This window comes from Agelaius tricolor, unplaced genomic scaffold, assembly GCF_023055355.1.
Source record: "Agelaius tricolor isolate 1412-34295 unplaced genomic scaffold, bAgeTri1.0.p SCAF_5, whole genome shotgun sequence".
In the NCBI taxonomy this organism is placed as follows: domain Eukaryota; kingdom Metazoa; phylum Chordata; class Aves; order Passeriformes; family Icteridae; genus Agelaius; species Agelaius tricolor.
In genome coordinates this window covers 5,043,550-5,065,941 of record NW_027269265.1, presented here as the reverse complement: position 1 = coordinate 5,065,941, position 22,392 = coordinate 5,043,550, and the positions used below count along the sequence as shown (strand labels likewise).

Here is a 22,392-nt window from a genome sequence, read left to right as displayed (position 1 = left end):
AGAGCCTGGTCCATGTCAGGGGGAACCTTTTCAAAGACTTCCAGAAGGCTTGGCATGAATCTCCTGCCCAGCTCATGGGGACTGGGTCCCTGCTGAGGTCTGTCCTGGCACCACATGTACAACCAAGCTGGAAGGGAATGGCCCAGCCTGAGGCTTTCTCAAATGAACAAAGGAGCTTTATCCAGAAGACCCTGGCCACCAGATTCTCATTCTCTACACAATCACCAGCAAGAAGTAGCAGGGCTCTGGATACTGATGTTTGGATTCCAGCTGCAGCCCTGTGTCAGCGCTGTGTACTTTAATGGTCCCAGAAAATGAGCCCAGCACACTGAATTGACGACAAATTGATTGAAACCAGATGTCATGAAAAAAGCCTTTTCCAAGTTCAATGGCACATGAATGGTCTCAGCCTGCCCCTGGATAATCTGACTTCTGTGCCCCAGTCTGCCACAATAAACTAATTGGGAGGTTAATATTTTGTCTCTGCACTGTGAACTCCTTGGGGAAAGGAGCTTTTTAATTGCATATACAGCCCATGACCTGGTAGGCTCTAAATCTCACTGGGTGATGGGGAAAGTTATAGTGAGACCTCAGCTGAACACCCTGAGCTCATGTTACTGTCTGGATTAGCAAAACTCCAGACTATTACATCGTCTGTAGTCTTCAGGCATTGCTGGGAGTTTGGTTTCCCCACTGAGCTAAGCTCTTTTTTGGCATAGTCAAAGGAAGACAAACAAAACACTGCAGGTACAAAGGCACAAGAGGAAAAGCAGCATCAAGCTGTTGTTTGGCCAAGCCAGCAGATGCATGGTGGCAATATTGGCTTTGGAGGAGAGCAGAGGTGGCCAGAGCCCGCACGCCCAGGTCTCGCCGCTTTGCAGAGCTCATCACAACAGATATATTTACACTGGATACGCCTAATTAACACACCCTGCCAGAGCCAAGCTTGCACTCTTCAGCCTGCACATGCAGAGCAAGACCACAGTTTGGTCAGCTTGTGCTCCCCAAGGCAGATAAAAATGACCTCAAAAGCCAAGCTTGATTCATGGACTGCCATCAGAGGGTCCCTGGGAGGATGAGTGATTGATCCTGTTTACCTTTGGCACAGCAAGGCATTTAACATCAGGTTGGGAGAAGCTTTGTAGTTCTTATTCTAATGGGCTTCAAGACAGAACTATTTGTTTTGGAGCGTGATAAGACTTTTCAGACCACTGGGCAAGGCTCTGGAAGTCTATCACAGCACATGTGAAACCACGGCACTAAACATGCTCTGCAGAGCATTACCAAGAGAACCTGCCCCTGTTATATTTCCTTGTCAAAACTACAAAAAGCCCAACAAATCCTGCAGCGTTCAGCTCACATCTCTTCCAAAAGCTGGGGGAAGAAGCCTGCAGCTGGGGTATGGCAGAGGAAAGGTTGAGAGCAGACTCTCCTGGTGACTAATGCAGCCCAGATAAGCATCTAGATGCTCGCTAAAACATACAGTATCACACGCAATTAAAGGCTCCTTCCGAGATTTTGCAAGCAGCCAGTAACTCCTACCCAGCCATCTGCCCAGAGAGGGCCTCTGACTTGTCAACCAATCCATTTCCCCAGTGCCACAGGCTGGGTGATACCGATCTCTGCTGTGTTTTCTTACGAGAGCTTTGATGTACAATCGGCAGCCCCCTTTAGGGAACAAAGCCCTGCTCTGGCCGGGCTCCTCACCAGTTGTCCAGGTATTAGGTTCTTTTTTCCAGCTTCAGGGCAGCCCTATCACTAACCTTTTCCACTGACCTTTTGCAGGGAACCTTCTGCTCTTGGCCATCTGTGTCCTCCCCCTTTTCTTTTCAAGCATTCACCTGAGCATTTGCAGCAGGCAATTACACACACACACACTGGTTTGCATCAGTCACAAAAGCTGTGAGCCTCCAATTAACCACCTCATGCCTTTTAATGATACAATGCTGAACAAGGAAGAGAATTAGAGGGAACATCCTCAGAAGTGGTTTGCAGCAGGACAGAGCCGTCTTTATTATTGTTTGTATGAGGGTAGCACCTAGGAAACTCAGCTAGAGGCTGTGAAAACAAATGGAGAACTTGGGGAATTAATTTAACACAGAGAATTTACAGTCTACAGGACAAGACAGAGTAGGTGGATGAGTGTAGTGCAATGAGAACACAATGATTTTCTAAGGATCAGAATAACCTGTCAGCATCCTTTACTCATCAGTGCCAAGTTCCTGTGTCCTCCCTCCTCCACACCACTCCAGAGTGTGAATGCTGGCAGAGGGCTCAGTAGCAAAGGCAAGTGTGCCTCTGACTCCCAAAGCCCCACGCTGGCAGCACAGGGCAATGCCTTGTCTCTGTCTTCAAGAGATATCTGGAGATACTGCACCTGCTCAGAAGGTTTCAGGCAAAACAGCATTTCAGAGGAATTCACCAATTCAGCAAAATCTCAGCAAGGTGAGTCAATTTTGCCCAGGTTCCCATGAAACTTGCAGAGGGCTCCAAACATCAGAAACTTGCTGAGTTTCCTGCCTGGTCACCCATCTGGTTCCTCCAGCGTTCAGGTTTCCAGGGCCCTGGGGCAGCCTGCTGCCAAACAGGGCTGCTTAGCAAGAGGGGATTTCACTGCTCCCCCACTCCTCATCTTGGGGTGTGCCAGACATTGGACCACCTCAGGCAGGAAACACCAGAGCATCCACAGATGGAGAACCCATGAAACCCAGTGGAGAGGCTGAGAGATCCATGGATTCAGCTCTTGAGACAACCCACAGTGCAAGCTGCTGCACTATTCCCTTCTGCAGAATTTCTACCTGGTTGTGTTCTGCTCTACTTTGGCAGGAATTCAGCCTAGTTTCATCAAAACTAAACCTTTTCACAAACCATAATCTCCTATTTAAGCCCCTTCCTAGCAGACACCCTCTCAGGACAGCTCATTTTCCTCTCAAGAGCAGCCTCTGCACATCAGTCCAGTTCCAGCTGCTCTCAGGTCAGGGGCAGAGAGTTGTACATCCTGTACAGCCCACCAGGAACATTGCAGGGATATACAAATCAGCCAAATCTAAATTATCTGCTCTGGAAGACAGATGATATGAACAATCTTACAGTCCCATGAGCTCACCATAGGAGGAGAATGAGGTAAATCTCTGTATTTATCCATCTAATGGAAATATTTGATCTGCCTGAGGACTGCACACTTGATATTGTAACTACAGTGTCATGGGGCTTAGAACAGTTCAGCAAACTCAGACATAGAAAATGGGGCAAAAAGAAGAGATTCACTTGGACAAATCACTGCCTAAATGACACTTATTCTCTGATTTGCTAGAAAATATGGGCACAGATTCTGGAAAGATTGATATGAAGCAATACCAAAACAAAAGGGACTGAAAGATACTTAAAAGTGTCTTGCTCTGCTTCACGTAACACCAAACATTTCTCACTGCCCACAGACCAAGGGACAGCAGCAGCAGCCACTGTGCCCTGGCAACTTTGCTCACCCTGTTCAGCCACCAACAGGCTCCACTGGGAGCCTACATTTGTCTATACTGTGAGAAACACGTTTCTGGGAGCCTGTTGTTCCCAAGACATACCTGCAATGTGTTGAACAAGCAGCGAGGCTCCTCCTTGGGATGCAGCCGGACGTGCTGGGAAAGCCGAGAGCTCCCGAGCACACCATGGGGAAGTTCTCCTGGGAAACATCTGGGGGAGACACTGACACCAGCTGAAGGGTTATGTGGGGCTTGAGCAACAAACCATCTGTCAGGGCCTGCTTATTAGGATGTTTACTCAGCAGACTGGCCTTTTCATCAGTGCACCAGAAGCAGTTTCTGAAAGCAGCCCTGACCACCAAGAAAACGGGCTCAGAATCAGGCAACAGGAACAGGAGTGGATCCAGCAGCTAGAGGAAGCAGTTTCTAGCACAGGGATACTTTGTCCATTTTGCCATCTCTCCTAGCTGTAGATCAGTAAATTATTTGGGTTTTTAGATCAATGTCAGTGAGGATTTTTTGCCAGGACAAAAGGCCTTTTGTTTCCTTGCCCCACACAAACCCGTTAACTCTGATATACATTTAGGGAGGGTGATTTATTATTTTTACTTTGCTGTGTTTCCTGTCCATATTATGATGCTTGTGTTGAGTAGCTAATAAAGGGTGGGAACACAACAGAAAGAAAACACAGCTCTCCGCTTGCCTTTTTATTTGTTGTTAAATATGAAATTAATAGTTTGTTTCATAGTTCTGTAATGAATAATTACCATCTTCATGAGCCCAAGCAACCTACCCAGGGTGATAGTGGGCATCTGCAATGGGCCCAGGGGAAGGCACATGCTCTGAATCAAATGTCAGTGGCTCAGCAATAAAAGCCTCTCTCAGGGCTCAGACCATCCTTCAAAGGCAGCAAGTCTCCCCATGGATCAACACAGGGAAAAGAAAGCAGCAAGAACCACAGCAGAGATCCCTATCTCCATGGCAGGGAAGGGGAGGGGAAGGAAAGGGAGCTTGTCATTTAACAGCAATAATAAACAGTTCTGAGTGTGCTTCCTCCTCTCCCTGCATGAGCATCTTCACCCTAAACCCTGATGAGCTTCAGGTGGGATCTGTCAGATCCAAACCTCCCAATCCTGATATTCCTGTCAGAGAAAAATTCTTTGGGGTAGCTGTGGATTGTGCAGATATAGGGCTGCTGCAGGGGGTCCCACAGTGCTGAAGACAGTGATGTGGTTACCTCCATGTGTTTGTTGTGCCATACAAACCACTCAGAAGACACCTGTAAAAAAAATGGATATGTTGCAGATGAGAAGAGGATCACATCTCTTCCTTCCAAGCAACTGAACATCAAGGGAAACACTCTCATGAGGTGTTTGACAGGAGAAACAAGCCAGAACTTCACTTTCATTCAGCACTCAGGCTTTAATGCCAAGCCACAATTTATTTCACAAGGAAGAAAAAAAAGCAGTAAAGGAAACACTTAGCAGGATGAACACGCTGTCTGCTGTGGCCTGGAGGCAGGAAGGTGGCTTAAGCAAAGGCAGGGATCAGGAAATCCAGGTCAGTGGCCAGCACTGCCCTTGACCTCACTGCCCACCAGGTGGGATGGCTGCTCGCCTGGCACAGCTCCTGTGGCTCCTCTGCAAGCTGCTCCAACAGGATTTACAGACCTCTCTCTTATCAAACCTGATGGATTTCCTCTCCCACTCCTTTCCCAGCCCTTGCCCTGCACTGGGAGATACAGAGAATGATGCAGCACCGAGGACTGACCTTAGGTCTAGAACGAGGAGACCATCACCATGATTCTGCTTTCCAGGACTCTGGATTTTTAGCAAACACCTACTCTTTCCTGAGTTCACCTTCCCCAGAGGAGAGCAACTCCAGGAAATCATGTCAGTCAAGAGGCCAGGAAAGAAAACTGCAATGTGATACAGGTGTAACCCTCAGAAAGGCTGGGAACGTCTCCTTTTACACAGGGCCCTTCCAAAAGGAAACCAACCCACTGTAAATAATGTGTCTGGAAAGAGAAGGCAAACCTCTGAGTATTCCCTTGCCTCCACTGCTTGCTCAGTTACTGCATCTTTCCTTTGAAGCCAGGCAAAGTTACCCTCTCTGCTTTCTCATTCTGCTCTCTAGCCCAGAGATCCTGCTGTTCTGCTAATCTCACTGCCTGAAACTGGGATTAAAGTTGGATTAGCCAGGCAGATGAATGAGTGGTGCTCCAGACCCTCCACATTTGGTGTTTGTGCTTGCCTCATTTTCCCAGCTCTACCTGGGCATCCAAGGGAAGAGAAGGGAGTGGATACAGAAAGGGTCATTCTGTCCCTTCCCAAGTGCCACTCCCAGGGTTTACACAAAGTCCTGCTACTGATACAGAGCACAAAGCAAATTTATTCAGATAATTGAAATGGTTTTACCTCTGTGTCCTCAAATACAACAAAATTAATTTCTTCCTTTAAAAGCTCTCCTTGCTATTACTGCTTAAATCAAGGACTCAAGGCACTGCTTCTCCCAAATTCAAATTAACAGTTTGAATCCAGTTCATGGCTGGTGAAACTGGATTTTCAGTCTGGATTTTAAGGAAGAGCAGGGAGTTCCTTCCAACATGAGCCAAAAGAAGTCATTGGGACAGTTTGTACAAACAGGCATGGGACTCTTGGAAAGCTTAGTGACCTTGATCCAGCATTCCTGAGCACATGCTTAATTCACCCCAAAGCGTGTGCTGAAATGCTTGGCTGAGTAAGAATGGGCTTAATCACATGCTTAAACACTTACTGCATGAGCACTTCAGAGATTAAGACTGATTAGTCCTTCTCCTACCTGTACCTCATACCTCCCCTCTTTGTGGAAATCTCATTTCTGAGGGCATGAAGCTCATAAGGAGACACAGGGAACACATTTTTCAACAGGTTGCAAATTTTCCAGTTTCCTGCCCCTTGACCACAGAAGACTTGGCCTTTTAAAGGGAGGATAAAACAATTTACTTCCAAAGCCTGATGGCATGAACCCCATCATGAGGTCAGAGTCCAAGTCATATGGGTTTTCCTTCAGTATTTCAAGGAAGTCTTAGTTTCCAGGACTTACAACTCCTTTAAAACAAACAGAATCCAGATTTTCAGAGCTTGGCTCAGTGAAATCAAGTTGCTAATATTAATACACTTTATTGATCTTAAAGGAATACAGCATGGAAACAAAGGCCATTAACTGAGAGAGAGGCTCTGTTTACATCAAAAAGTCACACAGCATGAAAGGAATGAACGGAGCAGATCCAAACTGAGGTCCCCACAAACTGAGGGCCCCACAAGAACAATGTACAAAGTTCAAGTGTTTACTTCAGCCTAGACTTAGTCTGGTCCCCAGTGTCATTTGGACCAAGCCTGTCCATATTTTTTGACTGGATGCTGTTCCAGGCAGCCATCACTGGGTCAGATCCCCAGATCCCTGCTCAGGGGGAAACACATTTGCCCTGCCCTGGTCAGTGTTCTACCAGTGTGCTCCAGAACTGCTCTGCTGCCCCAGCCAACACTGGTCAAGTGGAGATGACCATGGTACACACTTCCAGCCTGCTCTGTTGCTGCAAACCAAGGCACAAGTGGAGACACAGTCAGATGAAGAGAAAGACTCCCCAAGGACAGCAAATTCCCAAGGCAAAGAGCAGTGGAGGCACTCAGGCTCTAGGATGGTTCATCTGGTTTGTAGGTCAGCAGCTTTTCCTGCAGTTTATAAGCAACTGCAGGGTGTAAAACTGCTGCCCAACAGTGACTCCCAAGGTAGATTCATTTATGGACTGAAGTCATGAGGAACACACACAGGTTGTGTCCATGACTGTATTTGTGGTACAGGGGATGATGTTCACCATAACAGAGGATTTAGAGTGCCTGCCTGAAAGGGTGGATGAATTTATTGTGCCAGAGAACAAGAGTGACCAAAACCATGTGTCCATAGCCTGGATAAATGCATGTCACCATCAGCCAAGCGTGGAAAGTCAACTTCTTGGCAAAGCAGTGCAAAACTGGCCTTCAGCAGAAGTTGGGAGGGCAAAAGACTAATATTTATTAGAGTGAGGAAAATTCAATTGCATAGACAACTCCCATTAGTTACTTTAAGATCAGAGGAACACAGGAAATGGTCTGCTGGGTCAGCAGGATGGGGCATCTCCCCCAGCTAATGGTGCTTCAGCAGCTGCAGGAAAAGACAGTCTTGAGGAGGAGCACACAAGCCTGGCCACTGTTTGCAGTCCAGTCACCTCACACTCTTCCTGGCATCCACAATCATTGGTAGAGCATCCATCCCTACCTTCTCTTCCCCTCTGAACTTGCTGATGTTACATTCATCTCACTATTTCCAGCAGAAACAAATTCCCTGCTGTGTAAAAAAGCACTTTCTAGTATCCCTTTTAAATAGATCTCCCTGGTTTTCATGTATCTCCCCTCATTCCAGAACTGTGAGAATTTTCATACCCCAAAGCAACTCATAGAATCATGGAACAGTTAAGGTTGGAAAAGTCCTCTAAGATCAAGCCTAACTCTTAATCCAAGCACCACCTTGTTCACCACTAAATCAAGTTCCCAAGTGCCACTTTTTTTGAACACTTCCAGGGATGGTGACTCCACCATTTCCCTGGGATGCTTGTTCCACTGCCTGAATATCCTTTCAGTGAAGAATGTTCTACTAATATTCAATCCAATCCTCCCCTGGTGCAACTTGAGGCCATTTCCTCATGTCCTATTGTATGTTAACTGGGAGAAGAAATCAATCCTACCTGGCTCCACCCTGCTTTCAGGGAGTGGTAGGGGTTGATAAGGTCTCCCCTAAGCCTCCTTTTCTCCAGGCTGAGGCTCCCAGCCCCCTCAGCCACTTCTCTCAATCCTTCTGCTCTAGTCCAGTCTTTTCATTCATTCCATTACCTTTCTCTGGACATGCTCCAGCATCAATTGTTTCCCACCACAGTTTTCCTTCTGTAATGTTAAACTGAGAAAGGTTCAGTTTTTTGTATTAGCAGCTCAGTCATAATGATTTTTGTTGGCTACTCCAAAGGTACATACTCTGAAGTTAGCTATTAAAAATGTATTTAGCTGTCTCTGCTTCCTCAAAAATGTCCTTGCTCCCTCGTGTAAGAAGAGCCACGTGCCTGGGGAAAGCCATGCCCGGCGTGGTGAGTCACCTGCCAAGTAGCCACCACTGCTCATCAAAGCCTTTGCTGTCCTTTGTGACAGGAAGGGGTGCAGGTCCCTCAGGGATGGCTTTGTTGGCTGCCACCTGAGGAGTGCCTGACCTTCCTCTGAGCCAAAAAAACAGATTTTGGATTACTGAAGGCACGGGACTGCTGTGGAGAATCTGTTTTCAGTGCTTATCCAGCATGAGCCCCAAGCCATGAGAAAAGCAGAACACTTGTGAGGGATGGACAGATTCCTGCTGAAGCCCCAGGAAAGCTGCAGGGGGCTGGGACCCACAGGCTCTCTGCAAGCAGGAGCTGTGCTGTGGAAGGCCAAACCCACACCTGGGGAATGGAAGCTCATCTCTTGTCCCCAGTTCCTACAGGGCTTGGTCAGACAGTTTTTCTGGAAGAAATGAGGCAGAGTCCCTGGGAGGACTCCATTTAGTGCAGTCTAACTTACTGAGCGAGGTGTTAGGCTGCAGCACCTCCTCTTCCCACCTCTTGTGGAAATGCAGATGAACCAGGACCAGACCACTCTATCCATGGGACTCTCCACTCCTCCCTTCCCTCAGAGCCAGCTGTCTGAGCCCTTGCTCCACAGGCACGTTGGATTTCTCACGGCAAGCAGCAGGGCCACAGCAGGGGCCCCACGCAGTTGGGACGTCTGGGCACCAGGCCAGAGCCTCTCCCTGACCCCACACACACCAGACACAGCTTGGTTCTTTATTTGCTGACCCACAGCTGGTGGCTGGGCTGAGGCAGCAGAGGAGAGACCCAGAAAGGCTGCTGGAAGGGAGACAGCCCAGGGACACACTCATGCCCTCAGAGTGTGGTGCTGATTCCCTCAGTGGGAGTGATGGGGTTCCAGAGGTGTGCAGAAACACTGCATTATCTGAACCACAAGGAATCCAGCTCAAAGGGCTCTGCTCGAGTTCCTTTATGCTCCATAAGGAGCACACTAATCCCAAAACTCCCCTCTACCACCTACCCCCACCTTGAAACAGCTCCCAGTGCAATGAAACGTTCCCGCTTCAGACTTCCAAAAACAACCATAAACACAGGGGATAATTAAAAAGTGAACATCATGAAAAATACACTGGAAAGCCAGGTAGCTTAAAGAAGTGCCAGATATTCAACTGGTCTCCAAGAACAGCAGATGTTTTTCAACCTAACGTTGCAGAAACTTACTAACTCAGATGTGTTTCCTAAATCAGAACCAGAGATGAGAATGTGTGTTGTGTATTGGGACCATATCAAGTACTTTTCCAGCACTGTTAAGATCTGTTATTAAAAAAAAGGGGGAAAAAAAGGAAAAAAAGGAGGGGGTTGGGTGTTGATAGAAAAAAACTAGGCCTGGATAAAGGATTCTGGATGCTTACCTAAATCATGTAAGAAAAGGAAAATTCCTTCCCCATACTGAAAAGACTCAGATGCAATTAAGAGGGAGATACCATCAGCCCATTTCCAAGTCTGGTATTAAGCTATTCAACAAGAGAATGCAGAATACAGTGGCTGCAGCTGATACAGCCTTAGCGATATTTAGGCAGTTACTTTATTTTCTTTTTTTACTCAATTATCTGAAAAGAAACCATTCAGCAGCTCACTTTGGAAATCCAGCCTCCCTCACCTGGTACAAGGCATTCTGCTCTAGCACTGCAATTAAAAACTCATCATCCCAATGCCACTGGGCATTGGTTTGTCTTTCCACCAGCAGCTCCTTTACAGCCAGAGAGAATGCACGGCTGAGGAGCCTCTCTGCTGCTCTTCCACACCTTTGAGGAGATTTAGAGGGATTTGCTCATGTTTTTCTCACTCAAATGGAGATTATGTGGCATGATTAAGAGATACTCTAGGAAAGAAACTACCAGCTTCCACAAGACATTCCCTTTGTTTGATATAACACCCATCAGTTATTAATGGGATGGCTTTAAGCTGTTGCTTAGCTTAGTAATGCCATATTTAACAACAAACATTACTTCTCTCCCCTCTCTGTAGTGGCTGCTTTTGTCCAGAAATTTCTGGGTGAATTATTCTAAACCAATATATATTTTTTTTATATTATATTATATATATATATATATATGGTGCTTTTCCATGTACAAAGTAATAGAAGAGTTATGAGCAGATAAGGGGAGTTCCAGCTTCTGCTGTTTCATGGGAGGTGGAAGTGCAAGGACTTTCTGGGTCACTGAATCCACAGCCTGGTGATCTACTGCAAAACCCTTACAGAAACTGATTTTCCACTCCTTATAAAAACAAACAAACAAACCACAAATCAGAAAATAATACTATGTAACATTATAAATAGGGATTTACTACACTGCAGTTAAGAAATAAAATGTGCCTCTTAGGAAAAGTGTTCCCACTGTCTCAGAAACTGCTCCCTGAGATGTTTAATTCTGAGTAGATCCTTCCTTCCCACATTTGTGATGCAAGGAGACCTGGAGGGAAAAAAAAAAACCTGCTCTGCCTTTCAGGTGGGTGACAGCAGGAAGGACACAGAGAAACCACAAAGGAAAGCTCTGCTCAGGCCATGCTATGGAATGGACAGGCTGCACACATATCCCTGAAATCCACACCAGCCACAGCACCCTCTCCAGTTGTTTGCCCATTGCCTTGTGGATGCCAAAGCAGAAGATGAACCTGCAGCAACCAGCTCAACCTGCCCAAAACCTCCAACCTTCACACCAGGCAGCTCCAAAGGTTTTTGTGAATGGAAGCAATGCTGCCTATGGAGGGCTCCTTTCTCCTTTGCTGCCAGACTCCCCTCCAGTCCCAAGGGAATGAGACAGAGACCAGTGGGTGACCCAATTGTCACCTTCCATGACCCTGCTAGGGCTGTAACAGAGCCAACAGCCAAAGCCACAGAGGTGCTCTCCTCCACCCAGCCCTGCTCCCAGAGCACACAGCTCTTGGGGATTCACTTACTGGACATTCCATGGGGACACCTGTTGTGTCCCACAGATCGATTTGGTTACAGAAACCAACCATCTGTCCCTGTGTTGCACCAACCCAAGTCTGCAAGCACCCAGACAGAGAGCAGGATTAATGTTATACTTCCATCTGCTCTGAAACATGAGCTCCCCATCAGCAACAACCTGAAGATGCCTCTGAGCTCCTAAATCCCACCTTGCCCTTGGAAAAATGCAAGCTATGAGAAGAACAAGAGAAGCCATGACAAGCCAATTCCCTCAAAGCACAAGTCAAATCCACAGCAGCATTTTAAACTTGCCCCTTTTCCTGCATGGCTAAATGCAAGGAACGTTATCAGGTCACATCAGGAGACGTCTAAGTGGTGACAACACCAATATAAAAGCACTGACTAGGTCTGCACCAATGTAACAAACTTTAAAAATTATTAAAACAGACTGTTTATTACAGCATATGATGTGTTATATTAATTTACACAATGATATATATATATATATAAAAACAGCCATTGATGATGTACAGTAAATTGGACATCAACAGGAATATTAAAACTACTGATACTCATGCACGTGACATGCATATGGGTATTTTTTTTCTTTTTCAAAAGCAGTTTTACACAATATAATGAAGTTACTAAGCCTTGGTCAGCTGCTCCAGCTGCAGTTTACTCTGGACACCACCGCAGCCCGCAGTGGGACTCCCAGGAGATCAGAGCAGAGTGCACTCCAGGGAAGGCGACTTAACCTTGGAGAACAGATTGAACAGGAGCCCTTTCCTGGTGGGGGAAGGCTGGGGGAGGACAGAAGTGTGTTTTAAGAAGAGAATCAACAAGAAAAGAAAAAAAAACAGACCAGAGTACCAGAAGGAAAAAGTTCAAGATGTGGCAACAGCAGCAGCAGAAAAGGACAAGCAAAACCATTAAGAAACACCCTCACTCCCTCCCCTTTATTCCCTAAAAACTTATGACCTTAAGCTGTCGATATCCTGTATAAGACCCAGAACTGGAAAAACTAGGCAAGGAAGATCCATTCCCAGAAACATTTTAGCCTTTTCTCAAAGCCTTCTGACACCACGCGCTGGAGGCTGTTCACCACTGAAATGGCAATGTTGTGTTGTTGGGTTTTTTTAAACAAGTGTAACGGTCTTTTATTTCCACATAAAAGGCACTAGTATCCACCCAAGTTCTGAAGACAAGTGACATAATTTACCTTAAGTTTTAAATATTTGTATTAAAAAAAAAAAATCTGTGGAAATATGTACAAAAAAAAAGCACCTTGCTTCCAAAAGCAGAAGCAGATACATTCCACCAAGTCACCTCACTAGACGGTTGTCATGAGCTTGAGGGAGCCTGACCGAAAGCGGAGGATCTTCTTCTTGAGGTTATGGGAGGCTTTGATTTTGACAAAGGCCTTGGCTGCATTTTCATGCAGCTCTGGTGCCGTGACTGTTTGGATGGGGAGCGTCTGGACAAACTGGGACCAAATCAGGCCCCCGCTCTCGTCAGAGTCACTGGTGGTCGTGCTCTCCCCTACAAACTCCACCTCGCTCAGGCTTGACTCGCTGTCTCCAAAGCAGTTCGTGGTGTAGTTGCTCTGCTCGTCCTCGCTCGTGTCCACCACGGTGGAGTGGAACAAGGACTCGCACTCGGCCGAGTACTCCGAGTCGCTGGCCACGTAGGCGTAGGGGCTGACGTAGGGCAGGGGCACCTGTGAGTAGACCCCCACGCCCTCCCGCCGGTTCCTCCTCGCCCTCCGCAGGGCCTCCTCGTAGGAGATCTCCGCCGAGGACTTCCAGCGGCGGTAGTCGGCACGCTTGTGCTTGGGCTTGGCCACCACGACCTCCCGGCCGTGCCCATGGGAGCGGAGGGTGGATCTGTGCAGGCTGGCCTGCCGGCCTGGGAGGCTTGGCTCCAGCGGCAGGCCGCCGCCTCTCTTCCCCCGCGACGAGGGCTTTTTCAGTTTCTTATTTGTATCCAACTCCTCGGGGAAGCGGCACTTCTTGCCGACCAGTTTGGCTTTCTCCCTCAAGGTCTGTGAGTTGTTTTCCACCCCGTTGGCAAGGTGGGACCTGTGTTTCAACGCAGAGCTTTTCAAAATCTTGACGTTGCGGGTGCCTTTGTGAAGCTTCATGCTTTGCTGCTGGGCTGGGATGTACTGGGCATTCACCAGCAGCCCATCATCCAGGCTCTGCGAGGAAGAGCCCTCGCTTTTGAAATCCAGCGCAGGCCTCTCCTCCACAGCCGGTGACGAGGAGCGAGCGGCCTGCAAGCTGCTCTTCAACAGGATCTTTTTGGGAGGCTGGCTGACCCTGTTCTCTGGCTGCAGCACCACTGGCTTCCCTGTGGTGTCTTTGGGAGATGCAGCAAAGAGCTGGCCATTTTCCTTGGAGCCATCCCCGGCCGTGCCGGCGGTGTTGCGGCCCAGCTCCGGCGGTGCCGGTTTGGTGCCCCGTGGCAGGTGCTTGCTCTGGAGCTCCGTTGTTGTACTGGGTGGGAAAGCTGCTGGCAAAGGGGCCTTCCTAGTCTCCAGCTGCTCCCCAGCCGGCTCCCTTGGCCTCTGCTTTAACGGGGAGGGAGCCATGTGGTCCGGAGCGGGAGCCCCACCGGGAGGCAAACACACCGGCTTGGAGCTCTTCAGGTTCACCACGTTGCCGTGGGCCACCATTGCTGCCGGCTGCCGGACGCACATGCTCCCGTGCCTCAAGATCCCTTTGGTGGCATCGGCGTTGAGACTCGTCCGGGGTTTGTTAGTCCTTACTGCGTGAGTCTTTTTCTGAACCAGGCTTAAGATGTAGCTGTCTATCCTCTTGCTGGTGGAAGGGCACGGAGCCGGCCAGGAGCTCTGCGGGGGGAAGGCGCTGGCGGATTGTCCCGAGTCCGTTTCGGATGGGGTGCAAACGTCGCTCAGATCGCAAGCGAGCCTCTCCTCTTCTCGCTGGGGGTTCTCAGTCACGGGGAGGAGGAACATGGGGCTCTGCACAGCCACGGCGTGGAGCGGGCTGGGGTAGCGGTAGATGTCGTTCCCGTTTTTAGACACCAGATCGCACTGGTACTTGGGATGAACATCTGCAACGACATCGAGGGAATTTGAGTGCGGTGTGGATAAAGAGCGACAGACAGAGCCTGCGGTCTGGTCCTCATGCTGGCCTTCCTTATTATAGTCCATCCAGCCTATGAGATCTGAAAGGCATTTTAGGAGAGTTTAGAGAGCCTGCCAGGGACAGCTGTGCTACGTTTTTAATGTGCTGCCAAGGACACCGGTCCATCTAGGCACACAATGCAAAGCTTTAACTACAGCAGCAGCAATTTTGCAACCAGGGGTGCTGTTCAAGCAATACAAAAAGCAGCACTATCCTTCTGTGGGTCTCCCTGTCACTGCATCTATGTGGGATTTACCCCACTAGGACAACATGGTTAAAACAATAAGAATCACAGCCCTAATGAGAACATGTACATTGGTTTCAAACCTGTGCCCAGGTTGTTAAGATCTTCCTAGCTTCCTTTCAAGCCACCCAGAAGTCTGCAAGGGTCTCTTATTTGTTACACAGTCACCTGTGAAACTCTCTGCAGGCCTCAGCATATATGAATTTTAAATCCAAAGAGAAACATAAAAAATACAGACAAGAGAAAATTAATTCTTGTAGCTTATTGACAAATTTCACTTCCAGATTCTTTCAAGCATGTCTCTGGAAAAAAATCCAGACTTAATTTTATTGTTGTTTTTATTATTGTTACTACTACTATTATAATAATATTTATAGCAATGCTAATAGTAATAACAGATGCTCCTTTTGAGTGATAAGGGGTTAAAGAATGGGAAACAGGCTCATGTTTTCACACAAGTACAAGGAGTGCAGGTCAATCCAGCTGACATCCTAGCCTTGGCTCTGTAAAGAGAGTTCTGCCAGAGAAATCCAGTGCATTTCACGATGCATGAGTCAGATTTAATGGCTAATTAATGGCTAAGGAGCTTACTAGAGAGGTAAGCGACCTTAAGAGCAGGGCTTCCACCCAAGCACCTAAGATTATTATTATTTTTTAAGCTTAAGTTGCCCTTGTCTTCTTGGGTAGGGGTACAATCTAAATGATCCTCTGCCAGTCCTGTTTTCTGCCCTTGGGCTGGAAACTTCAGCCAGGGTACTCTGATTGGAATGCTCAGTGCTCATCACTTATCTAAGGCTTATTTCAAAGAGGTCTCATGGGCATTGATGAAATTTGCTGATAGAGATGATGTTCCTGTGTGAGCAGGAGAAGATGAACAGAGAAGTTAAGAGCATAAACTTCCTCCAGATCACCTCTCAGTTTTCCTGCATTTCCTAAATTCTATGTTGGCTTCAAGGAATGTTGCCAAAAAGATATTTTTGAAATTTGTCAGTTTGTGAAATTTCATCCCTGAAAGTGAGACTGTATGAATAATGAGAGGTATAGGTTTTTGTGGTGTATACAGAAAAACCCAGCAATGCAATCAGCTGGAATTCCTTGTGTGTGGGTTTTTGTTTTTTTCTTGTTTTAATGTATGGCACACAAAGATCACATATACCTTACAACAGGGAGCATTAAATTACCTCGAGCTGCTCACAGGAAAACTTAGAGGACTTGTCAGCATCTCAGAATGAATGTATTCCAGGCTGCATTTTCCCAATTCAGAAACAGAAGAGCATGAATTATTCTGTCCTTGATTCACAACAAATCACTATAAGTTAACCTTAAAGAGCAGAATGCAAAGTGGAAATGCTGTGGTTGGAATCATCCTCCCCAGCCCAGAATGAGCTAAAGCTTTTGAAAATGTCTGCAGTCAGTAACACTGGATCACAGCAGCCCTATTGAAGAGTCTCTTCTGGAGAACAGAGGAGGCCTTCCTTATGAACCATCCCACAAATCAAGGCTTGCATCTTTAGTCTGGTGTCCAAGGAAAATTCACAACTCTCTGCCACAGAGACAAAATATACCTGGCCTGTTCACGATGCCTATGTGTCTATACTATAGAAATGCAGGACACACCTCACCATGCTCACCCAGGGCCAGAATTGACAAAATGACTGCTAAAAACGTGTGCCCTGACCCCCTAAAACCTGTAGCCAGCTCCTTCCTCTGTGACTTTAATGCTGACATGGCTAAGAGCTATCGTTAATTATTGCTATTCACTAAAAATGCTTTTCTAAAGAAAGAGAAATCAGCTGACTGATGTGTTTCTGTGTACAGGTACCACTGCCCTCTGCTGGGTAGAGCAGCTGCCAGATCTTCACATGCCATTTTGATGTGTTTAGAGTGACATATTCATAGTGCAAAGCTGGAGCAGTGCAGGGCAAACAGTCCTGCCTCGTGACCCATGTACGTGAGAGGCACTAGGATCTTTTCAGAGCACAGCATGGCACATGAAAGGAAGAAGGGTTAATCCAACCCAGGTACTCCTGAGGCAGTATTTCCAAAGCCAAAGCCACCTCCTGGAGTATGATGTATTCCACCTGCTTTTACTATACCTGCAGATTTAGGGCGTCCATCTGAGATATTCAGTGTTGCCTCCAAAGGGCTGCAAAAGCAAGTGCTAGAATGGCAACTGGATAAACACTCACTGAAGACAGAGTTAGATGAATTGGAAAGCGATCCAGAAGCTCCATCACTCAGCTCATAAAACCCTATAAAAATAAGAGTTTGGATTTATATTAGTTATGTCTACACAAAGTTACTATTTGTGTCCCTAGAAAGGCAGTCAAGCTGGTGTTTGAGTTGGCTTGCTCTAACACAAGTAGTTATGGGATTTCATTCAGTCACCCCAAAAACAGCCAACACTTTAGTAATATCCTTATTGCCATGAATTTACTTTGTTTAAAAGGAAAGCACTTAAAACAGCAGAACTTATCTCAGCATATGGAATTTTTTTTTAACTTTACAAGGGTTGGGGTTCTAACCCTTTCAGGGATTTTCAGATTTTAGCAACAAGGATCCAGGCTGTGTTTGGCAGCTCACTCATTTAATAGAGTGTTATACTTCCAAGCCAGACTCTCCAACTATTACTTAACTATAAAAGTGTTGGGCCCAGTGCTATCCATTACTTTCCTCAAAGTTCTGGAGATAAACATAATATTTGTGGATTACAAGAAAAAAGAAAAATGGTAAATAATGTGCAGATGCAGCAAATTTAATTTCCTAGTAAACTGGGACTACTCAAGGAAAAATGACATACCACAACCAAAATTTAAATTGTTCATTTAGGAGTAAGGAATGCAGAGCATGCCTACAGAATGGGGATGCATCCTGGAAAACAATAATCTTGGAAAGGGCTTAGTCAGCGTGGAAAAGCAGCTCAATCAAGCTTAATGATATGGCAAAAAAAAAAAAAAAGCTAATGAGATTGTTGGATGTACAAAGAGGCTAATGAATAGCAGCAGGGAAATGACTTCAGCAGTCTACATGGCCCTGGTAAGAAACACTGGAACGGTGAGCCCAGTCCTTGAATCCAGCATGCATAAAACAAAGCTAAAAAATTGGAAAGAGGCCACCAAGCTATTTAGGAGCTTGGAAAAATGCCTTAAAATGAATGACTTCAAGAACTTGACCTGTTTAGCTCATCAAATAAAAGCCAGAATTATAATGTATAGCACCTCCAAGAGGAGAAAAAGCTGGGTATTAGAAAAGACCTTTCTTCAGGGGAGAAAAGGATATAAAAATATCAGTGCTGGAACAAGTCAGATAGAAATTAGCAATGGCTTTAACAATTGCTAGTTGGAGGATTCTCCACTTTTTAGCGTGTTCAGAACAGGTCTAGGGGCCTCTAGGAAAGGCTCCCCATAGTTAAATACCACTTACTGGCTTCAACACAGTTAGAATTAGATGAAATTCAACATATAGAGGATTAAATTGTCTGATTCCATGTGCCTTTCTGGCTGTATGACCACTTTTGATATCCTCCTCCTGATGGTGGTGCTTCTTTTCACCATTTTTCCTTCAGCCTCCTCCCTAATATACAGGACAATTAGAACTTTTTGAACTAATGTGAAGGTGGCCTTGAAAAAACAAATGCCCCAAACACTAAAAAATCTAATTAATCTTGAAATGCTCCTCTGAAAGAAGCAAACAGCAGCCTTTCCAGTGGCCAGTGAACTCTGTTAGTAGGGATTAATTATCAGAGTGTGAACGAGATGTAGACATTTAGTGCTGCAGTACTGAAAACTCCAGCACTAAAATCTACAGCCAGTTTAACTCCAGGTCCCAGGGGAGGCTGGATTTTGCTGAGCACTGCCCCTACCTGAACTTGGACGACTGTCTGTCTCCAGGTGTTCATCTGTCGTTTTCTCCACGTCCAGGCGGAGATCACTTATTTGCTTATCCAGCTCTTGCAACTGATTTAATAACCCAGCATCCCTCCTCCTCAAGCAGTTCTGCAAAAAAAGAGGACAAAGAACATCAGCTCCTTCACTGGGGCAGATGTGAAGGGGTCCCAAGGACCAACAGACTTCTCTATCTAAGCCTTGTGAAACACCTCGTCGATATTCTTTTATATAAAAACCAAACAAAGCCCTGACATTTTAGATGGATGCTCTGGATAAATACTTCAGTGAAAAATTACACAGGCACTTCATCCCAGCCTGTTCTAGCCAGTTCTGCGTGAGGAGCATGTTCCACAGCTCAGGAAGACCAATGGGCTGTGCTGAGCACAGCTGGAAGAACAAAGCTGGACTGTGTGATAGGGCCCAAGCAGACCTGTGCACATGGAACGGGCAAGGACAGCCGTGCCAGCCTAGCAGGGCACGTTCCCCACCACACTGGTGTTACTCAAAGATCACATCTGCTCACACAATGGCACCAAACAGCTCTGCCAACAAGAGCCTGTGGTGTGGGAACCGCCTTGTTCTGCTGCACATTATGAGCTTAGAGTCCACCATCCAGAGAGGGAGATTCCCAGGGCTGGGATCACAGCCCTTTTATTAGTTTTGCAGTGCAGCAGGAAGGAAGAGTAATTCTTCCTCTTCACCCATTATAATTGTATGAAATTGCTGTGAGATGAATTTTAAGGCTATTTATGAAGGTAATTTGATGGCATAAAATAAGCAATAAGAAATTATTTTGCAAGGCACTCATTAACCCACGGTCAACACAATCAGTTTCCCCCAGTTGCTTATCCATCATCTGTTCAGCTTCATACCCTTTAATTGCTCTGCCTTTGGGGAAAGGGGAGGAGGCAGGAGGAAGGTTCATCTACTTTTGTTTTTTCGAGTGCATCATTGCCTGTCACCCAGGGGTGCTCTGACACATTCATTGCAATGAGTTTTGATGCTCATAGCTGGACTAGTTCTGAACCCATTAAATCCAGGATAATCTTTTCCATGGAGTGGATCAGTCATAAAATTATAGATTCATAGAAGGGTTTGGGTTGGAAGGAACTCTAGAAATCACCTTGTTCCAACCTCCTTGCCATGGGCAGGGACACCTTCCACTAGACCAGTTGTTCAGATCCCTGTCCAGCCTGGCCTGGGGCAAAGGGAGAGCAAATGCTAAAAGCACTGGCAAGCACTAGTTGAAGATGTGCTGGCGTTTAAGGCCATCCTTTGGAGAACCAAAGGGGTGATCCCAAGCCTTCTCCCCCATTCCTGCGGGAGCCAGGGCTGGCTGGCAGCCAGGCTGGAGGAGGTGATGGGTTCAAGGGATGACTTCGCTGCGCCACCTACTGCCACCAGCGCCCCCTCCCCCAGTCAGCGCCGCATCTGGTTCCAATCTGCAATGTCAAGTGCACAAATTAAAGTGCTACCACAAATCTCCGATTTTTTTTTTTTTTTGAGTAATGATTCCGTAGTCCTTCACTACGGCTCTCGGCAGCCAGCCAGCCCCTTCTCAGCAGAAAAAAAAAATATTTTTATCTTCTTTTAAAAGGGAAATAACCCTACCCTAACTAAACCAAAAGGGTAACAAGAAAAAAAAAAAAAAAGGAAAGGAGGAAAAACGGCGGGTGGGGAAAAGAAAAAATCAGGGAAATAAATCACGCAATCCAACTTCTCCCTGGGTGAAAGCAAATGCTGAGCCGCGCACAAAGAGCGCCAGGCACAGCTGTACGCTATTTTCATTGAAAAATGATCTGCCGCTTCATGCCGCCCTCCATCTCTTCCCACACCGGGGCTCCAAAGCGCGTCCTCCAACAAAAGCATCCCTTCTTTACGGGCCCGATCCCGCCGGTGCCCGAGCGTCCGCTGCCTCCTCCCGGGGCTGGACCGGGAGCGGGTCCCAACTTCCATTCATGGCAACGGCGGCGCCTCTCTTGCCATGAATGGAAGTGGCACCGCCGGCCCGGCTCCGGAACCCGAAGGGAACCGTGCGGCCACCGGCACAACGCCGGCACGACCCGGCCACCTCCGAGCTGTCACCGGCCCGTGCCGGGTGACAGCAGGCCGGGGGTGCCGCCCGCGGGGCTTCCCTGCTCCTTCCTCGCCTCTCTGCGGGCAGCACCCGCGGGTCACAGCGACACGGGGGCACCGAGCGGGTCACACCGACACGGGCAGCACCGAGAGGGTCACACCGACACGGAGGCACCGAGCGGGTCACACCGACACGGGCAGCACCGAGAGGGTCACACCGACACGGGCACACCCGCGGGTCACAGCGACACGGGCAGCACCGAGCGGGTCACAGCGACACGGGCAGCACCGAGCGGGTCACAGCGACACGGGGGCACCGAGAGGGTGACAGCGACACGGGGGCACCGAGAGGGTGACAGCGACACGGGCACATCCGCGGGTCACAGCGACACGGGGGCACCGAGCGGGCGCGCATCGCCCGGCGCTCCCCGCCCGCATCCGCGGCGCTCCCCGCCCGCATCCCGCGGCGCTCGCCACTCTCATCCCGCGGCGCTCCCCGCCCGCATCCCGCGGCGCTCGCCACTCGCATCCCGCGGCGCCCCCCGTCCCCGCTCACCAGCTGCCTCCGCAGGAGGAGGATGTTCTCCTCCAGGAACTTCTCCTCCAGGCTGCGCGCCGGCGGCCCCTCTCCCGGCGGCTCCCCGCGGCCGCCCTGCGCCCCGGGCCCCGCTCCCGCCGGCCGCCGCAGCAGGAGGCTCTTCACCAGCAGCTCCTGCCGCTGCCGCAGGTACTCCAGCTCGCCCAGCCCGGCCAGCGTGGCCTCCAGCCGCTCCCGGGTGCGCTGCCGCTCCGCCTCCGCTTCGCCCTTCTCCCGCCAGCGCGCATCGGGCTCCCGCGGCGCCCCCGCGGGTCCCCCCGCCGCCTGCCCCGGCCCCGCCGCCGCCGCCGCGGCGCTCGCCACGGGGCTCGCCTTCATTGCCGGGGAGGGGGCGGCCGCCGCTGCCAGCCCTGCCCGCGGGGGCACCGCGCCGAGCCCCGCGCCGCTGCCGCCGCTGCCGCCGCCGCCGGTCGCGAATGGTCCGCGGGGCGCCCGGCTGCTTCCCCGGCTGCCACCGCCCCGCGCCCGCCCACCGCCCGCCTCCATCCCTCCTCCATCCCTCCTCCATCCCTCCTTCCCGCCCGCCCTCCTCCCCGCCCGGCCGCGGCTCCACGCCCGTGGTCGCCTAGCTCCTCATCTTCTTCCTCCTCTTCCTCCTCTCACCTCCGCTCGGCGCGGGGTGCGGGAAGGTGGGGGATGCGGGAGTGCAAACCGCTGACCTTCCCAAATACTCCACCCGTGACCTCTGGAGCCCTGCACGGCGTAGTCACGGACCATCACAGAGTGATGAAGGAGCGCAGAAAGGTTTATTATTATTATAGAATCGCAGAAAGGTTTGAGTTGGGATATTAAAAACCACCTCGTTCCACCCTCACCCCGTGCCATGGGCACGGACACCTCCACTAGACCTGGCTGCTCCAAGCTCCATCCAACACTGCCAGGGC

The 22,392-nt window shown here is 48.6% G+C and overlaps 1 protein-coding gene across 6 annotated transcripts; it reads right to left on the bottom strand.

Annotated features, from left to right (window-relative positions):
• Window positions 1-1,983: 1,983 nt before the first annotated feature.
• DACT1 (dishevelled binding antagonist of beta catenin 1) lies at window positions 1,984-21,963 on the bottom strand. Of its 6 annotated transcripts, none has more exons than XM_071426183.1 (5): window positions 21,467-21,962; window positions 18,810-18,942; window positions 17,044-17,199; window positions 12,839-14,743; window positions 1,984-4,755 (listed from the first exon to the last, which is right to left on the bottom strand). In XM_071426183.1, the coding sequence occupies exons 1-4, from the start codon at window positions 21,824-21,826 to the stop codon at window positions 12,885-12,887; spliced, it is 2,508 nt and encodes an 835-aa protein (XP_071282284.1). In that variant the 5' UTR covers window positions 21,827-21,962; the 3' UTR covers window positions 1,984-4,755; window positions 12,839-12,884. The 6 variants fall into 6 exon arrangements, with proteins under 6 accessions (XP_071282284.1, XP_071282283.1, XP_071282285.1 ...); XM_071426182.1 differs by lacking the exon at window positions 1,984-4,755 and adding an exon at window positions 6,613-12,354; XM_071426184.1 differs by lacking the exon at window positions 1,984-4,755 and having other exon boundaries at window positions 6,613-14,743; window positions 17,137-17,199; window positions 21,467-21,963.
• Between the last annotated feature and the right edge of the window lie 429 nt (window positions 21,964-22,392).